This window comes from Desmodus rotundus, chromosome 8 (genome assembly GCF_022682495.2).
Source record: "Desmodus rotundus isolate HL8 chromosome 8, HLdesRot8A.1, whole genome shotgun sequence".
Classification (NCBI taxonomy): Eukaryota; Metazoa; Chordata; class Mammalia; order Chiroptera; family Phyllostomidae; genus Desmodus; species Desmodus rotundus.
The window spans coordinates 55,290,570-55,309,492 of NC_071394.1; the positions used below are offsets into that span (position 1 = coordinate 55,290,570).

General features: G+C 37.8%; 1 protein-coding gene across 8 annotated transcripts in view; it reads left to right on the top strand.

Annotated features, from left to right (window-relative positions):
• The window catches only part of GDAP1 (ganglioside induced differentiation associated protein 1), a 50,797-nt gene extending 33,222 nt beyond the window's left edge, over window positions 1-17,575 (top strand). For all 8 annotated transcript variants that reach the window (XM_045186171.3, XM_045186166.3, XM_053930322.2 and 5 more), the window contains 4 exons: window positions 11,020-11,193; window positions 12,432-12,526; window positions 13,376-13,490; window positions 14,476-17,575. In XM_045186171.3, coding sequence (XP_045042106.1) covers window positions 11,037-11,193; window positions 12,432-12,526; window positions 13,376-13,490; window positions 14,476-14,858 — 750 coding nt within the window. In that variant the 5' untranslated portion in view covers window positions 11,020-11,036 and the 3' untranslated portion in view covers window positions 14,859-17,575. The remainder of the gene's footprint in view (window positions 1-11,019; window positions 11,194-12,431; window positions 12,527-13,375; window positions 13,491-14,475) is intronic.
• Window positions 17,576-18,923: the final 1,348 nt, after the last annotated feature.

Genomic DNA, 18,923 nt, shown 5'->3' on the forward strand with positions numbered 1-18,923 from the left:
GTGGTTTGGTGATAAAAACCTTTTCCATTTCCATAAGCACACAAAAATAAAATAGGTCAATAACATATGTTTTGTACAAAACTGTATAAACTCCATTTAAAATAATTTCATGTAAACTACAAATTTTAATGCTTTAAATTTACTGACAAAAACTCTGCAGGTATGTGGCTTGTGGTGGTAATTTACTTACCTTGAAGTCAAATTTATAATACTGATTTTAAATGTGCACTATGCAAATCAGTTTCATGTAGTCTACCAAATGGTCCCACCTTAAAAACAATAAGAGGGAAACACAGGAATAGATTTTAGTCAAGGGGGAATAGAATGATGGTATACTTTGAGTTCTTTGCCCCTTTTACTCCTGTATAGTCCTACTTTCATATCTTTTGTAAGGAATTATAGGGCTTAAATTGATATAGTGCATTTAATTAATGATCACTTGTTGATAGTCTGTTTTCTATCAGGCATTTTATAAGTTCTGTTCTATTTAGTCTTCAAAGAACCCACATGAGACAGGTGCAGTAGACTAGTTATTCCTATTTTGTACACGAGTTGTTGCCTAAGGTAATATAGTTATTTTATGACAGGATGGGGCTGGAATGCAAGTCTTTCAAATCCATACCTTCATGTTATACCAACTGTTTCCCATAGTTATTGCCACATATACGTTGTGTCTCTTGCTCTTCATGGCAACATTTTGAGGTGAACTGCAGCTTCACTGATTTGCCCATTTACACAGCTGATCACTAGCAGGATTCAGAACAGAGCACAGGGCTTCTAGCTTTCAGCTGCACAAGATCCAGTTACTCTTCATCTGCCACCAGTTATAGTGATGTCAGTTGGGCAGATTAAAACCAGAATATAACCTCAACTCATTGGAAAAGAAGAAATGAATTTAGCCAAAAAAGTCTTTTCTTTTTTACTTCAAAGGAAAATACTTAGATATGGGACCTGAATGGGACAGGGACCCCAGGGATATAGATGAGCAATGAGAAGTAGATGAGCTACTTCTGTTCTTAATCCAAATGTTTAGCTCTCTAGGATTCAGGCTAGAGGTTTTATTAGAGGTGGCCATTGATCTAAACCAAATAATTTAATGAACTTCATTTTCCTTCACCATTACTTGCCATTCCTCTGAGTCTATATGCTTGGGATTATACTGAAAATGGTGGCTAATTGATTTAATACAATTTTCTCAACCTTAAGCTTTTTGGAAATGGACAAGTCTGTTAAATAATAATTTGTATTCTTGGGAGAAGTGACTATAATGATGTGCATAAAACAAAAATAGTTGTACAAGAAGTCTGTTTTAAATAATCACAAATGTTAAAAAGCTACAGTAACTGGAAACTCATATTTAAATCTTTTGTTAGTATCCCTTGAACTACTACTACTACTATTCTCCTTCTCCTTTTCTCTTTCTCCTTACATTGTTTCTCCTCTAAGATATTCATTAATATGAAATATGTTACTTTATAACATGGTAATGTTAATGATTGTCAGGCTTTCTCATTTTCTTTGACTGTATAATAACAAAAGTGAAACACAGTCTGAATCCTGCTCTAACAAGGGAAATACTAGGCTTTTATTACTATGTAGTGAATCAGAGGAGAAGCCATTTTGGGCTAAATGTCAAGATGAAAATATGGAAGCTACTGACTTTAATTCTGGTTGTACCAACAGAATAAGTAGGCAGTCAAGAATCCTGGCTTTAGTCTGAAGCTGGCCCTAACTTACTGCATGTTCTTGGTGACTTGACTTCTTTTGTATTAGGTGATGCAGTTTTATCAATTGCAGAGATAAAGCAAGTCCAATTGGTTCCTATTTTACTCATTCTGCTTCCCTAGGAGAGTAGTTATTCAGTTGGACAGGGTTGAAAAAGATTAAGACTAAAGGACCTAAAACCCGTGGTAGATATAAAGACAGCAAGAGAACAGTTACATGAATGAAGTCTAGTCTCGTCTACAGAAGAAGTTTATCCCTAAGTATTAAATAAAACAACAACAACATAGAAGTGTTATCACAATTATCATTGAGATACTTTATGTTTATCATTAGGAACTCATGGAGATTAGGGAAAGAGTCAGATAAGTGATAGACAAATATCCCAATAGTCAAGGATGGGGAGAGGGGAGTTCTACCAATCCTTGTTACTTAGTGTTCTATTGACCAATATCACTGGTATCACTGGGAGCTTGTTAGAAATGCAGAGTTAGACTCTACTGCACATCTCTTGAATCAGAATCTGTGTTTTAACAAGATTCCCAAGTGATTCAAATAGACATTAAATTTGAGAAGCATCACTGCAAATTAATGTGCATTAAGTAATTGTTTAAGCTGAAAGCAGAGCTATAAGTAAGTATCTTTAATTGTGGCAGAGTTCTAGAATGGATTGTCAAAAATTTAAAGAAATATGAGGTTCATCTAGAAAAAGCCCAGCCATTGTTAATATAATGAGAACAGTTTGCACAACATCCATGTAACCTAGAAGCCAAGGAGAGTGGACTGGAATATGCATATGTGAACAATGATGACTTCACTGTACTAGTCAGGGCAGGTGGTAGATGTCATTGAATGAGCATGTGTACTGTGTGACCATTGCATTTAAAATGACTGTGTGAGTAGAGCAAGGAACCTGCCTCAAATTTTGCATTAAGCTTGAACAGTTTCTGTGGAAACTATTTGGATGATTCAGAAGGTCACAGCAATGGACAACTGGTGACTGGCTGCTTCATCATAACAATGTACCTGCTCACGCATCATGGCTCATGCAGAGATTTTTTGTGAAACATCAAATCACCCAGATGACTTAGCCCCCCTACAGCCCTACAAATTTGGTGCCCTGTGACTTCTGGCTTTTCCCAAAACTTAAATCATCTTTGAAAGGGAAGAAATTTCAGACTGTTGATGAGATTCAGAAAAATATAATGGGACAGTTGATGGTGACTGGTGTGAGGTCCCAAGGTGCCTACTTTGAAGGGGACTGAGGAGTCGTTGTCCTATGTACAATGTTTCTTGTATCTTGTATTTTCTTCAATAAATGTCTTTATTTTTCATATTACATTGCTAGATAACTTCTGAACAGACCTTGTATATGTAAATTTTGAGCATCTCAGTTAAAAGAAACCAGCTTAAGTTTACATTACTGGAGAATGCCATTAAATAACACTTTGAAAAATATTAGTCTGTTTTATGCCAGGCATGATTCTGATATAGTGTATCTTGATTTAAGTAGAGATTTAAGTAGAGCATTTACAAGTATTTCATATGATACCCTTGTGGAATGAAGGAGCAAATACAGCTAGATGAAATGCACATTTTTAGATGAACAAACCACCATATTGAAGAATACTCATTTTAGATTTCTTATATTAGGTTGCTCCTTTAGGTATATACTGTCATTTAACTTATCCTATAATAACTTTATCTCACTTTATTTTAATTATTTTAATTGCTTGTGGACCAGTCTAAGTGTGATGAGGTCAGAGGCAGTGTCTGTCTCATTAACAACTGTATTCCCAGGGCCTCATACGGTGTATGTTCTTTAATAGGAACTTCGTAAACACATGTGAATGATTGAAGTGAATGAATTGTTGAAAATAGATGTCAGCCTGGACAGGGATCTCTTCTGGTTTTCTTACAGGCTTCTATTGTCTGAGGAGCCAAACAATTCCATAAATGACTTGAATAATGACATAGAGGAAATAATATTACATTTGTAGATAACAGAAAAGTGAGGATAGTTAAAATGACTAGCTTATGAAATGTTTCTAATGGAACAATAACTAAGATAAAGTTTAACAAGGGTAAATGTAGTATGTGAATTTTGTTTTTAAAAATCATTTCCATTAATGAAGAATGGGAGACCTGACTGACTAGTAAGTTACCAGTAAAAGCCAATCATAAAACAAAAATGCTAGCGTGATCTCATATTGTTTCAAAAGTGTAGGTTCTATCCAGAACATGGTGAATCGTAACCTGCTACATTCTTAACTGGTTGGAATAGGTAGTGTTTTGTCCAATTATGGATGAGACTCTGAAGAAGTTGGCAAATTAGAATGATAGTAAGTGAATGTATTTCATGAGGTATATATTTGCCCATGGTTATAGTGGCAGAATTTAATTAAGTTTATCCATTCATCTAAAAAACAGAGTATAGTGAACTAGTATCCCCTTTGCTGTTACTATTTGCTATCCTGATTTGGTATATCAGCTGGGGATTATAGTAAAAATGATGGCTTGCTGATCTGCAAACCTTTCTCGATATTTCTGGGTAGTCAGTATTTCCATATTGAAATCTTTATGGTATAAGTCTACTAAATGACTGCTAGTTTCAGGGGAGAAATTTGATTGCCAAAACAATACTTTCCAAGTCTTGGCCAAAGAAAGTGAATATCTAAGTTGAGTGATGGCTGTGTTTGGTTTTTTCTTTAAAGCAGTTACATGGAAGGCTGGTGTAGACATCAGTGATGTTCCTGAGGTCAGTGCTTGAGTCAAAGGAAGAATTTAGAAGTACTCTGTTATGGCTGTTCAACCAAAGGCTCTCCAAGAGCAATCTCTTCATTCTTTCAATAGATGTTTGTTGGGTGTTAATTGGTACAAGGTCCCAATTAAAAAGACCCAAATCATTAAATCTTCAAAATATAATAATTATTAATTTTCAAAAATAATTTCATTCTATAAACTTGAAGATAATGCCAAACCTGCCTGCAATACATGCATGTGCTATTATTACTACTTGGCTTTATAGACTTTTTTATGTATATGAGAGCTTTTCCTATCTGGGCATGTAATGAAGAATAGTTATAGTAAAGTGAGCAATTTATTAATCTACATGAGGTATGATAGTAAGCAAACTAGGAGAACTCAGGAACAATGGATGTGACGAATATACACACTAATAATATTGATTTTAAAATCTAGATATTTCTTATACTACTCATAATTACTTTTGGTGAACTCTAATTTAGTCACTAAATAATAAAAAATGTGGGCATGCAATAACTACAAAATGCTAGAACATACACTATGTATTACTGCCAGTGGTAACCTGGAAACAAGAACGTAATACAGTGAATAGTGAATTTTGGTAATTTAATATATAACAATTCTTTGAAGTTTATGTCCCTGTCTTATGTCTATATATATATCATTTAAAGTATTATTAGGAAGTAGTATTTGGCTTGGAAATAATACAAGTATTCTGGTATTAAAGAGCAAACCATGGACTACAAATGGTGACACTTGTGCTAAAGCCCATGACACGTAACACCAACCTAACTGCAGTCTCAGCCTCCACCAGAAATGTAATCTTAACCAACCAGTCTAGAATCTCCTGGTCCAGCACCAGGAAGGTAATCTGTCACATGGGCCCCCTCCATCCTCCAAAGGAAAAAGAGGTAATCTGCATGATAAAACCCTTGCAGGCCTATTACCCCACAAAAGATGTGCTGGCCTAAAATAATCCTTCCTTTTCTTTTGCTAATAGCTCCCTTGACCACCCTTCTTCCTATAGAAACCTTCCACTTTATACAACCCCTCCAAGATTCCTTCTAGTTGCTGGATGGGATACTGCCCACCCAATTCATAAATTGTTTAATAAAGCCAATTAGATCTTCAAATTTACTCAGTTGAATTTTGCTCTTTATCACTGATATGAAATTAAGGAATCACATAATTTTGACTAGGAAATATAATTTTATAGATATTATTTTATTAATATATGTTGGAAATCAACCACCCCAGATTTTCAAAAGAACATTAATTCTGAAGTCACTGCTACATTAGAAAATGAAGTTATTTATTTATGTAAGGAATTCCCAGTTGTTATTAAGGTTCATAGAATCATTAATTTTATGTCTATCCATATAAGGCTCTCATATGCAGTTGAACAACTTTGTGTGCCTTTTAGCACATCGCTGAAAATGCAGATTAGCCCCAGAATTCTAAACCAGGGTGGAGAAAATATATGGTATATGCTAAGGAAAAGAAAATGAATTTAAAACTCATGCTGTGCCAATAAAAGTGGCTTTAAAAAGTAACTTTTTTACTATTTGATTTGTCCAATATTTGTGGACAGGTGTGGATAATAAAATGCAGAGGTCCTAGTTCTGTACTATGTGTATCCAACAATGAGAACAAACCGATAAAAGAGTTTTTGTCCCCAATTATGGATGTTTTTGTTAAAAGTCTTAAATATAATATAAATTAAATAAAAGTAGGTAAACATTTAAGGTATACAATTTTTGAAAATAACACTCTAAATTTGGGGCCTCAGAAAATCCTGGGTGCATTTAATGAACTCGTATAATTTGATGCCATGTAATTTTTTCTTGCCTGTGTTTAGATTTGATCTTTCTAGCATCAAAGTTAAAAGAACCTTGAGTTATAGTTAGTTTTTAACCATACCTTTTTGCTTCCAGTCATAATTTGTTTACCATTATTGCATTTTGGAATGGCCAGTGGTATGACTAGTCGAAGGGTACAATCTTGCCCAGCCACTTGATGCATATTATCTTATACACTAATGTCCTCACTAAGTGATGTAAGTGGGATAAAAAAAAGTCAACAAAAAGATCCAATTAGAAATGCAGTCTAATCTGTTTTCAGTGAGCTAATAAAGAAGACCTGAAAGGTATTCAGATACATGGGAGTGGAGGGGGTCTTTCTTGGTAACAGGCACAATAAGGCCTCTTTTATCTGTCATCACTGGGGAATGTAGGAAATCAGATTAGTGTATTTAGTAAAATAATGAAAGCTTATGACTTTAAACCCTTAGATCCTTTTTATTTTTTGCTCTTGGTGGAACTGAATATAATTTTTTAAAATGGCTCAAGGCCGCTCTTGTTCTAACCAGCAATACAGGGACAGGTGCAACACAAGACCTGTCTTGTCCCCTACTCAGTCTTCTAGGAAGTCAGGTCTGACGCCAACTAATTTATTTATTCTTATTTGTTTTTCCAGCTTAGTCACTGATCGTGACTTCCACTACTGCAACCCTGTTCCCCAGTGCTGGGAACTCTTATTGCCCAGTTCTTAAAAGCTGTTTGATGCCCTGTTCTGTTCTTATAAGTCTTCTATTACTTTCCCACCCCTGATTGAGTGTAATTCCAAGGAAATATTTTCTTTCTTTCTTTTTCTTTTTTTTTTTTAGCATTATTGACTTTTTAAGAAATAGCCAGCTATTTCTCCAACATAATGTGTTCACTTGGGAACAACAAAGAATTGCAATTTGGGACCCATGGTTTAATGGTGAACTATGTGCAAATTTAGAGAAACAAAGAAGAGGAACACTTTTGTATGGACTCAGGAGAGACTGTTGTAAAGGAAGAATTCATTGGAGGACATCAGCTGTTCAAAGTACAGTGACTTCTCATTGGCTGAGTTCTGGTGGCCTCCCATTGGTGGAGCTGTTACTGGGCAGGCAGGAAACTTTTCCTTCTCCAGCTGAGGTACTAGTGTCATTTCCTGTTGGAGATGCAAGTGCATCTCTTCCTGTTAGTCAGCATTGAGTGACATGCATGAGAGGTCTCTCTTCCAGCCTCATGTCTCCATTTAAATGAGGGTTCTGTTTATTTATTTTCACAGTATTATAACAACGATGAAAGGACTGCAAAATATAAAATTTGATGAAGTGACAGGGAAGCTGTATAGTTCAAAGGAAATTCCCAGCTGTGTTGGGAAAATGTATTTCCATAGGCAGCAGACAGTGCTGTGCTCTGGTGAAAGGAGGATGGCAGGATGTTACACATTTGATGCTGGACAGGGCGCCTTCCAGGAAGGGCTGAGACTGGAAGAGAATGTGGGGCCCCAGGTGTTTTCTCCTCTGACACAGCATTTCAGGAGATGTTATAGTTACATAACAATGGTGTACTGCATACAACAGGGGTGTCAAACTCATTTTCATCGGGGGCCACATCAGCCTTGCGGTTGCCTAGAAAGGGCTGAATGTAATTTTAGGACTGTGTAAATGTAACTACTCCTTAACTAGGGGCAAGGAGCTCGGTGCTGCCGCCGGGTAGAAACAAGGTGCCGGGCTGGATAAATCAAGGTGGAGGGCTGGATTTGGCCCAGTGGGCCTTGTGTTTGCCACCTGTGGCATAGAAGAACATTATTTTCATGAATTCAACATCTGTCCTCCTTGGAAGCATTCTGTCCTGGCCACATGCAACCTTTCCCTAAAGAAACCAGACTTATTTTTCCTGCTCTCTTCATTTTCCAGGATGAAATGGCATGCTCTCCTGGGCACAAGCGTCAGGCCTGGCACTGGAAGGCAGCCAGAGCAAGTGGCCACAAATTTAACTGTTTGGGAAGCATTTTAAAATGCTGGACCATTTATGGTATTAATTTGAGGTTCTTAGATACCTAAAGCTGTGGTTCTTAAACTTGATTTCAGAGCCCCTTTTTGTTAAAAGTTATTGAGGATACCCGAGAGTGTTTGTTTATGTGGCCACATCTATCAATATCCACCATATTGGAAATAAAAGTGGAGAAAAGCTTAAAACACAAGCATGCACAAACACACAAGAAATGACCTGTTAGGATGATGGAGTCAGTACATGTCATGTAGCCTCTGGACAACTTGAGAGAGAAAAGAATAAAAAAGCACCCAACCTCTTAGAATTACTATAAAAATAACTTTGACATTGTAAAGCCCCTGAGGGTGTTTTGGGAAGCTTAGGGATTCTCACACCACAGTTTACCCTTAGTGGTCTATGAATAGAATTCAGGAGATCTGTGATCTCAGATAGGGAAAAATTATATCTTATTTTTGCTAATTTCCTATAGAAATTTATTATTTCCTTTCATTTCTAATGTATGCACAACCCACAGCAGTATCAGGAGTGGCTGTGACATTGTTACCAATAGAAATCACAGATATGTTCATAGTGGCATATGAAGTTATTTCAGACATTTTAAAATATCATTTATGCTCATATTATTTTGAAATTATGGCAGGCCTGCTGCTAGATGGTGTTAATGTATTAACAAATGGGCACCCATATTAGTATTTTATCATTTAAAATTACTTTCATAACTATATTTTAATATAATCAATTTCCTATGCAATGCTATATTTGTATTTTATGCATATAAAAACAATATTTTGAGAAGAGGGGGGTGGTGCACAAAGGGCTAAGAACTCTTTTGAATTTCAAAGACCTTAGAAGTCCTCCAGCATGCTGATCTCTTGGAAGTGGGAAGCATTTACCACACATTGATTGGCATCCTGGTAATCCACTGAGATCTCGAAAGGTCAGCAAGGAGGTGCTGTCATTGGGTAAATCTACTGTTGACAGGCAGTGTGTAGCTGAAATTCCATTCTTGATGATTCTAATGCAGCCTTCAGAATTGGATTCCCTAGCAGGTTTAAAGGGTAATCCATCTTCTATTTTCTTAGAAAGTCAGAAATAGCCTAATGGCTTCAAAAGCTTGTTCCACTTCGTCCGGCATTATGAGACCTTGCCTGAAATGCTCTGCAACCAACTCTGAACTGTCAAAACATATCAATGAGTGAGTGATGCTAAAAATGATTCTAAATTAAATAAATAACCCAAACTAAGAAATGAATCAATAAAGTTGAAGTTGTTCTTTTCACTTGTCGGAATAAGCTAGTTGGTATTTTTTAGGGTAGTTTGAGTGAGAGTCAGAAGTGGAAAGTGATTCTAAAGGGCCATTGCTCTGGCCTTTGGGTCATGTGATTCATCTTTATCATTCTTGGGTAGTCTCTGAAAATTAAGTTCTTCAGTGGATGCCTACAACTGTGGATAGTACCAAACCCTGTGTATTATGTTTTTTCTTATACATACATACATATCTATGATAAAGTTTAATTCATAAATTAGGCACAGAAAGAGATTAACAACAACAATAATAATATAGAGCAATTATAGTAATACACCAAAATGAAAGTTATGTGAATGGCTTTAGGGCCTTTATAAAGTAAAATAAGGGTGACTTGAACACAAGCACTGCGATGCTCTGACAGTCTGAGATGGATACTAACTGGCCAATAGGGGAGGACAGCATGAGATGTAATCACACACTCAGAACGGTGTGCAATTTAAAACTCACAAATTATTTATTTATGGAAGTTTTCTCTTAATGTTTTTGGACTGTGGTTGAATGTGGGCACCTGAAACCATGGCAAGTGAAGCCGTGAATATATGGGTCTGCTATATTCTGTAATAACTAGAAATTGGGGAATATGTTAATTACTAATTAAAATTTACTGTACATGTACTATGAGCCAAATATTTATATTAGATACTGAGGATACAAGAGAGGATGTAGTCCCTGCCCTCAGGGAGTCTATAGTCTAGTTTTTAACCAGCAAATGAGGATTTGTATAGAACCCACTTTCCAGAGATAAAATACTAGAAATTCCAGTAAGATTGTCATTTCACACTCACATAGCATCAACAGGGTCGCTCTTGGTATTAATTGGAACCTAGAAAAGATTAGTCCCTGAACATCTTTCTATAATGAGCTTTCATTCTTAACCAAACTCTACCAAGGGCCTAACAAACTTTACCAAGTGCTTCATACATATGAGGAACAATGCTAGACCCTGAACCACAGGTTCCTGACCCTGAAGGGATTCATGGGGCAAAAAGATAAAAATAATTACAGTGATAAGGGCTGTAATGGAGTACATACAAGGGACTCTGTGTGTACAGAGGAAGGCACACCTGACCCAGCCAGATGCTGGTAGCTGCAGGAGGTCAGGGGATGCTTTGTGGATGAGCCGGCACAACGACCTAGACCCTGAGGGTTGGGTAGTAATTTGTAAGGTGGAGAAGTGCGAGAGTGCAAGTATGATCATGATTTGGGGTTTGGTCTGGTACATTAGGCCATTTCAAATTTCGAATATGTGGACTGGGGAGATATCTTTTAAATGCTTTGATATAATAGTGAAGATGTTAATAATAAGATAATTGGGGGTTTTGTTTTTGCTTTTGATGTAGCACTTCATTTATAACTTTAATGTTTGTGTATGTGTTTGTGTGTGCACTTTAGAAAAAACACCCAGGTTAATGCCTGATAAAGGAAGCATGTATTATCCACGGGTACAACACTACCGAGAACTGCTCGACTCCTTGCCAATGGACGCTTATACACATGGCTGCATTTTACATCCTGAGCTAACTGTGGACTCCATGATCCCAGCTTATGCAACAACAAGGATTCGCAGTATGTAAACATCTTAAAGTCCTGGGATTCTCTCTTGAGATTCTTTTAATTTATTTTGAGACATAGCATATCTCATGATCATCAAGAGGAGACAGGAAGAGTGTCGCTGAGTTTGCTCTACGCACGTGCACGTTGTAGATCTGTCCACGCACAGTCAGGTTAATCTGTGCTTCAGCTGCTATTCAGCTGTGCATTTATCTTCTATAGATCCTGATTTTCTAGCTCTTGACTGTGAGGGCCAAGTCTGGACAAAACTCAGAAGCGTGGCCTGTGGAAAAGTAAAGACCATAACATGTTCTCGTGGACAGATAGACTAGGAATTAGGAAGGCTGGGGTCTGTGGGGAATATAGGCAACTGAGCTTGCATTTCTGGTCCTTGCTTTTTGTTCATTATGTGAGGGAGCTGAACTACAGGCTGTCTAACCTTTACTCTACCTCCATATTCAGTGATTGCAGAATTACAGAGCTTGAGTTGACAGATCCACCTCTCTCCTGACTTGTCCTGATGATGGACTAGGGTTGGTACCTGAGGAGCAAAGTAGAAGGATGGGTGCTGTGTGGCACAATAATTGGGGGCAGGGAGGTTGAGGATGGTGGCTGGTTAAACTCTGGGGGTGCCTGACTAGGAACACTCACATCTACATCTTCTAAATCTAGAAACTATGTTCTTTCCAAAAAACCATGCCTTACATTTATCATTCTCTTATGTTATTTGTCTTGCTTTTTGATACCTCTCCTCCTTGCTCTTCTCCTCTTCCTTCCCTTCCCTTCTTTCTCCACTCTCTTCCCCCCCTCTTCCTTCTTCTCACTTTCTTTTTGTTCCCCTACCTTCTCTTCATAAATTCTCATATATGATTTGAAACAAGAATTCTGATACATATAATTCTATAACCTAGAGTTTATATACTTTTTTTAAATGCAGCTTTTCCCTTCTCTTCTGTAGAAGTTCCTTACAGAAAACTTGAAAGGTATTGAAAGGTAGAACCAGTACCCTGCACCGAGCACTTACAATGTGCTGGGCCTTGCCCTAAGTGCTTTCCACGGTGCTTTCCATAGAACCCTCACCCTGAGCGGCAGATACTCTAGTAGCTCCATGTTAAAGTGTCCACAGAGAGGGTATGCCTGAGGCAGACGCAGGGCATAAATCCCGAGCGCATGCTCTTACCATCTAGTTTCTCCATGTTTCTTACATAGAAGGGAGGAAATAATTTTCATTTCAAAAATGATTCCATCATCAGGCCAAATTGGTAACACCGAATCTGAACTGAAGAAACTTGCTGAAGAAAACCCAGATCTACAAGAGGCATACATTGCGAAACAGAAGCGACTTAAAGTAAGTAAACAGGCTGTCCTCAACCGACAACCGCTGTTTGTACTAAATGTTCTACCTTTTGTAAAGTATTACTATTTTAGAACATCATCTGTTAAATAGAAGTCACCAGTACATAATTCACCTTTGGCTTATGCTGTGCATTAATAATTTTTATTGTTTGATATTCAAACCTAATGACAACCACTTAAAAAGTGGATATTGCACATGCTGGTTGCAAAGGAAAGTTGTAAAGTATAAAATCAAGTTAATTAAATATTTGAGGACTGTCAGTTTGGGTACTCTGCCACATTCAGGCCTAGGCTGACCTCTGTCTGTGGCTGTCTGCCTTCTATGGGGCAGGGCTGTGCTTCATCAGTTACTGTGCCAGCTTCTCCCACGGTAAAGATGTAGCAAGCATCGACACCTCTACCTTCGCTCAACTTCCCATCTTCCTTTACCTTAGCTAGGGGGCTTCTCAGAAGAAACCAGTCACCTGCACACAAGCACTTCTTACTTTACACTCACTCTTTACTTCACTGCATTCAGATTTCTCCCCTGCCCCTGAGCCTTCTGTGATTCAAGTTATTCATCCAGTGAAGCCTGCTGAAATGCCATTCTTGAGTTGGGCCCAAGAGGATTCTCATTGTGCCCCTCATGGTCTTCCCCCTCTCTGGTCACCTGGTGCCCCAAGGAGAGGCCAGTGAGTGGTGGGTCTGGCCCTGGGGTATTTTCACAGTGGGCACATTTCCCCCCAATTTTGCTTTTACAAAGTTATTCTAATTCTTCTCATTGTCTAGAATAAACAGTTTCTAACACTGCAATAGTTTATATCTTCCTTGCTCTCACCTATTGAGTTTTTTTGTTAATTAGTCAAAGCTGCTTGACCATGACAATGTCAAATATTTGAAGAAAATTCTTGATGAGTTGGAGAAAGTGTTGGATCAGGTTGAAACTGAGTTGCAAAGAAGAAATGAAGAAACCCCAGGTAGGTTCTCATTTGTTTGTATTTTTTTCTCTTTTCCTGGAGTATTTATAGAAACAGTCTTAGATTTCAATTAAAATGTTCTGTAACTGTTGTTTTCATTAGCAGTTTAAATTAAAATAACAGCAACATTGAATTCAGCAAAACCTAGGCCTATAATTGAAAGTCAGTCTGTATCTCCATGAAATATGACTGCTGAAGAATTTTTCTGCACAATTTAAATTATGGTTGAGAAATTCCAACCTAGCCTATTTCGCAAATTTGTAATTACAGTAGTTAGTTTGGTTGAATAACCTGAGTAATTACTTGAATGCTACCTCTAATTTTTTCCTTAGGCAGGGAGACAACTTCTAATCTGCAGTCAAGTATAAAATGGGTGAGCAGCTGCAGACGTGCAGGCTAGCTGGTGAGCACCCAGGCATTGTACCTGTGAACCTGACTTCACGATGCAGCCAGGGCCCAGGTGCAAGCATGTGCCCACTTCCCCTTGCAATATTCCAATTGACAACGAAGTTGAAGACCATTGCTTCACAATAGGGATTCTGTTATGCTTTTAACAAGTAACTAAGAGCACCACTCACTGAGTGACATTTCAGGACCAACTTTATGGATATTCTTAAAGCTCACCTGCAGTTTGCCTAAACCAGAAGGAAATATCCATTCACTCCTCTGGCTTTGAGGCTCTCAGCTTCTCAGAATTGTTCACAAAATGATAGACAGGTTTTGAGCTCCAGTGATCCCAGTTTCACTTAGGGACTTAGGTGACTGGCAAATGTCAAGTCTCCCTTAGCTTGGGATACATTTTCATGGACTTTGTTTTTAGCATAAAATTAATCATTGAGTATGATTGTCAAGAAAATGTACCATGACCTTCATCTTCTATGCTCATACTTGTCCTCAAGACTCTTTTTAAGAGGTGAAAGATACCAGCTAGACTCTGTCTATGCTGGGCTTGCCCTTAATTCTCTGTGTCCCTTTCTCTGATTAGAAGAGGGCCGCCAGCCTTGGCTCTGTGGAGAGTCCTTCACCCTGGCAGACGTCTCGCTCGCTGTCACATTGCATCGACTGAAGTTCCTGGGGTTTGCAAGGAGAAACTGGGGAAATGGAAAGCGACCCAACTTGGAAACATACTATGAGCGTGTCTTGAAGAGAAAAACATTTAACAAGGTTTTAGGGCATGTCAACAATATATTAATCTCTGCAGTGCTGCCGACAGCACTCCGGGTGGCCAAGAAAAGGGCCCCAAAAGTTCTTGGCACCACCCTTGTGGTTGGTTTGCTTGCAGGAATGGGATATTTTGCTTTTATGCTTTTCAGAAAGAGACTTGGAAGCATGATATCAGCACTCAGACCCAGACCAAATTATTTCTAGGCTTGTGGGGATCCAGTGGTGGCAATTCACCCTACCATTTAACCTGACCTTGTCCACTCTGCCAGGCCCAGGGGAGAATGACCCTGGGCAACAGTAAAAAGCATATTTTACTTTATTCTTTGGGTAGTTTATGCAGGGGGAGGAGGCAAAGAAATTTTTTTTCGTGGGCTGGTAGCGTTAAGACTACTGATTTTCCAAATTGAATTAATCTACCCTTAAAATACTCACAAGGTTAAGGCATGTAAATATGATAGGTTGAGAATAGTCCTTGAACTCAAAATACCGGTTCAAGCTTTGAATTTTGGAGGGGGGGGTGGCAGAGGTTATTATTATAAGTAGACAGTAATAATAAACTGAGGTTGCCCATAGCTCTTTATCTGAGTCTCTAGATATGCTGAGTGTTGAGTAGTTAGCAGAATTTCTCCCTGGAATTCGGACGTCATCTTTGTTACACAGCATGGGTTCAGACAGCAGCAGGGCACAGCAGTGCTACATGCTAGCACTGCTAGCTTCAGGCAGAAATAAGGGAGGCAAAGGGAGAGAGAGAAAGGATGAATGAAGTCTACACTGTGTAGTACAGAGCAGCAGAATGCAACTTTCAGGAGCCTCCAGAACCACTCAGGGCTGCTTGGCCTCTTAGTAAGCATTGCCGTGACACCCCGTACCCATTGCCCATGCATCCTCCTGTAGTTGAGAACCTTGGGAAAACAAGACTAAGTAGTTACTGGGTGGAGTCGGCTGGAGAAAACCCCAGGCTTTATATTTACTTTTGACTCTAGAGTTAACTATAAATGCATATGAATCACATGCATTGATTTAATAAGATTAACTGCTTATATACTTGGGTGAGAGATGCCCACTGGAGCATGTTTGCTGGGGACTTGGCCTCTACAGCCCCCTTTATGCATAAAAGTGGCATTTGGTGAGTGTCCAGCTAATCACTATCATAGCATGTGGCTGGGTAGTGGAATTTGATGACCTGGGGTACTAAATATGCTTATTCTGCATTTGGAAGGCTGGTGTATTAACCCAAAAACGATTGTCTAGGACTTGCATCTGTTTATGATCATCAACAAGCTTTAGAAGGTTACAGAGGAAGAGAAAGTTCTAGTCTTAGCCCTTGGCAGTTAATTTAGGGAAGATGAAATAAATGGTTAGACAGTGACATCCACCAGGATCCATTCATATATGTCTAGGCAATTTAGGGGGTGTCTTAGTCTGTGTGGAAGGGGTGATCACAGTGCATCCCATGAACAACCAGGGAGCTGCATCATACAGTTTGGCTCAGGAAAAATCTATCATGGTGATAGGAAGACAGAGTTTTTCTAGAGCTGGGCAGAAAGGCCTTAGGAGAGATTTCTAGTCTTTGGCAGAAAATATGTACAGACAATAAGGAACTAAGTTTTTAGCGAACAACATAAGCGTGCCTGGACTGCCTTAGATTGGCTGTGCAAAACAGCCAAAGACTGGAATGAATTTTTCATGAATAGGAATCAGTCATACCTAGGAGACAATGATTTTTTTGTTGTTGTTCGTCAAAGGGTTCTATAATTCCATTTCATGATACAGTTATTTCAGAAAAGTTTGGTGAACCCGATGTTCATTGTTTATAAAAAAGTTAATAATATTTCCAGTGTAAATTCAATCCAACAGTCATTAATAGACTAGAAGCTTTTATAATGTCTCAATTTTGCTCCTCAGTGCACTGTTGTATAGAGTGAAATTTGTTGCTGGAACATTCCAATCCATGGTCCATAAAAGATCCACAAAACTGATTATTCAGTAGTTCACAATGTTATTTGTTACTCTGTTAGAAGTAGAAACTCAGACATGAAGAAATCAAAATTGGATATTTATAAAAATCTGCAAAAGATGTTTACCTATGTAAGGGTTGTTCATTAAGAATAACGATTAGAAGCCCAGTGCTGGCTTTTCCTTAAATTTGTATCATTGCTGAATCAGAGAAAATGTACTAAGAAATGTCTATAACTTTCTGTTACAGCTTCACTGGAAATAATCCTTTGTCAATATTAAAGATGATGCATCATGGCCATTTCACTTGTTTTATGGCTACCTTGGAGATTATATTGTATTTTTTAAATGTTTGTTTAGGGATATTGTGACCACTAGATGTCGCTGTTCATCCAGTAGTCTGCCATTGGCGTTCTTGGGTTCAATAAGCCTTCTGAAATGTTTCAACTGAAGATAAACATTAATTACCTCAGTTTTGAAATGAGGGCATCTTCATCAAATCATTCATCTGTAGAAAAGCTTGAGGCACATGTAGTATTGATTTCTGATGCTTTGGACGGGATGACACTATCACACAATGTCAAGCTAAAGAGCTAAACATACACTATTAGCAAAATAGGCACTTTTATGTGTTTTCTTGGTGACTAGCGGATGTGCTCCTCAGTTTCTCAAATTTGTGTAGCTATCATAATTAGAAAAATGCCCAAGGCACTAAATTTGTGTTGGCTATTTATGTCTTAATGCATAAATATTATTTTACTGTCATAGCAATTATATGCCTTTGGAATCCATTTTCCTTAATTGTAGATAGTTGTAAATTGCTTGCTTGATTTTCAGTAGTTATTGATATTGACACCAGAGTTGTAGATTTTCAGTGTTGTTGATTGTAACAGAGAGAACAAGATACTATTCTGCCTGTGAGATCAATAAAAGTAATTGAAAAATAAATATGTACCCTGCAAGTACTAATTTTGTAATCTTTTTGAGAAAACATGTATTTGTTTCATTTAAAATCAAAGCATAATGTGGGTAATAGTAAAACAAGCAGGAGTTAGATATTCAAGATATTTAGCTATATGCCATATATTTCTTATAACAAAAAATTAATGATTCAGGATTTACTTAAACAAACACAATTTCATGGTGAAAGTGAATGTCACCTTAAAGAATTACATATAGATCCTGATCATTCAAGGATCTATTTTGCAGCCAGCCACCTAACGGGACAGCATGAAAATGATAAACACCGAGAAAGTATTTTTTTTCCAATTCATTTTGTTGCATGTTTAATGGGTTTCAAATATTACTCTTCTTATGATATTTATGTCTATTTTGATATAGCTAATTCTGTTTCTTCTATTTAGTTATGGATTATAAATATTCAAATTACCACCCATATTTCTAGCCTTTGTAAGCTTAGCTATTATTCTAATCATCAAGTAGAGACTGAGTACTGTTGATACTTTTGTTTTATATTGAGCAAAGAAAGTTAAATGAAAATTAAATTGACCTGTTTTCCCCAAATGAGCAAACAACAAAGGAACAATTTTTTAAAATTTATTTATTTATTTTTATTCAGTTACAATTGTCTGCATTTTCTCCCCTTCCCTCCACCCCATCTCAGCCAGTCCCACCTCCTTCCCCCACCTCTACCCTCCCCCTTGATTTTGTCCTTGTGTCCTTTATAGTAGCTCCTATAGACCCCTCTCCCCATTATCCCCTCCCCACTCCCCTGTGGCTATTGTTACAATGTTCTTAATTTCAATGTCTCTGGTTATATTTTGTTTGCTTTTTTCTTCTATTTATTATGTTCCAGTTAAAGGTGAGACCATATGGTATTTGTCCCTCGCCACCTGGCTTATTTCATTTAGCATAATGCTCTCCAGTTCCATCCATGCCATTGCAAAGGGTATAAGCTCCTTCTTTCTCTCTGCTGCTTACAATTCCATTGTCTAAATGTACCATAATTTTTTGATCCATTCATTTGCTGATGGGCACTTACGTTGTTTTCAGTACTTGGCTATTGTAAATTGTCCTGCTATGAACATTGGGGTGCACACCTTCCTTTGGATTGGTGTTTCAGGGTTCTTAGGGTATAATCCCAGCAGTGGAATTGCTGGGTCAAAAGGCAGTTCCATTTTTAGTTTTCTGAGGAAATTCCATACTGTTTTCCACAGTGGCCTCACCAGTCTGCATTCCCACCAACAGTGCACTAGGGTTCCCTTTTCTCCACATCCTCTCCAACATTTGTTTGTTGATTTGTTTATGTTGGCCACTCTAACCGGTGTGAGATGGTACCTCATTGTGGTTTTA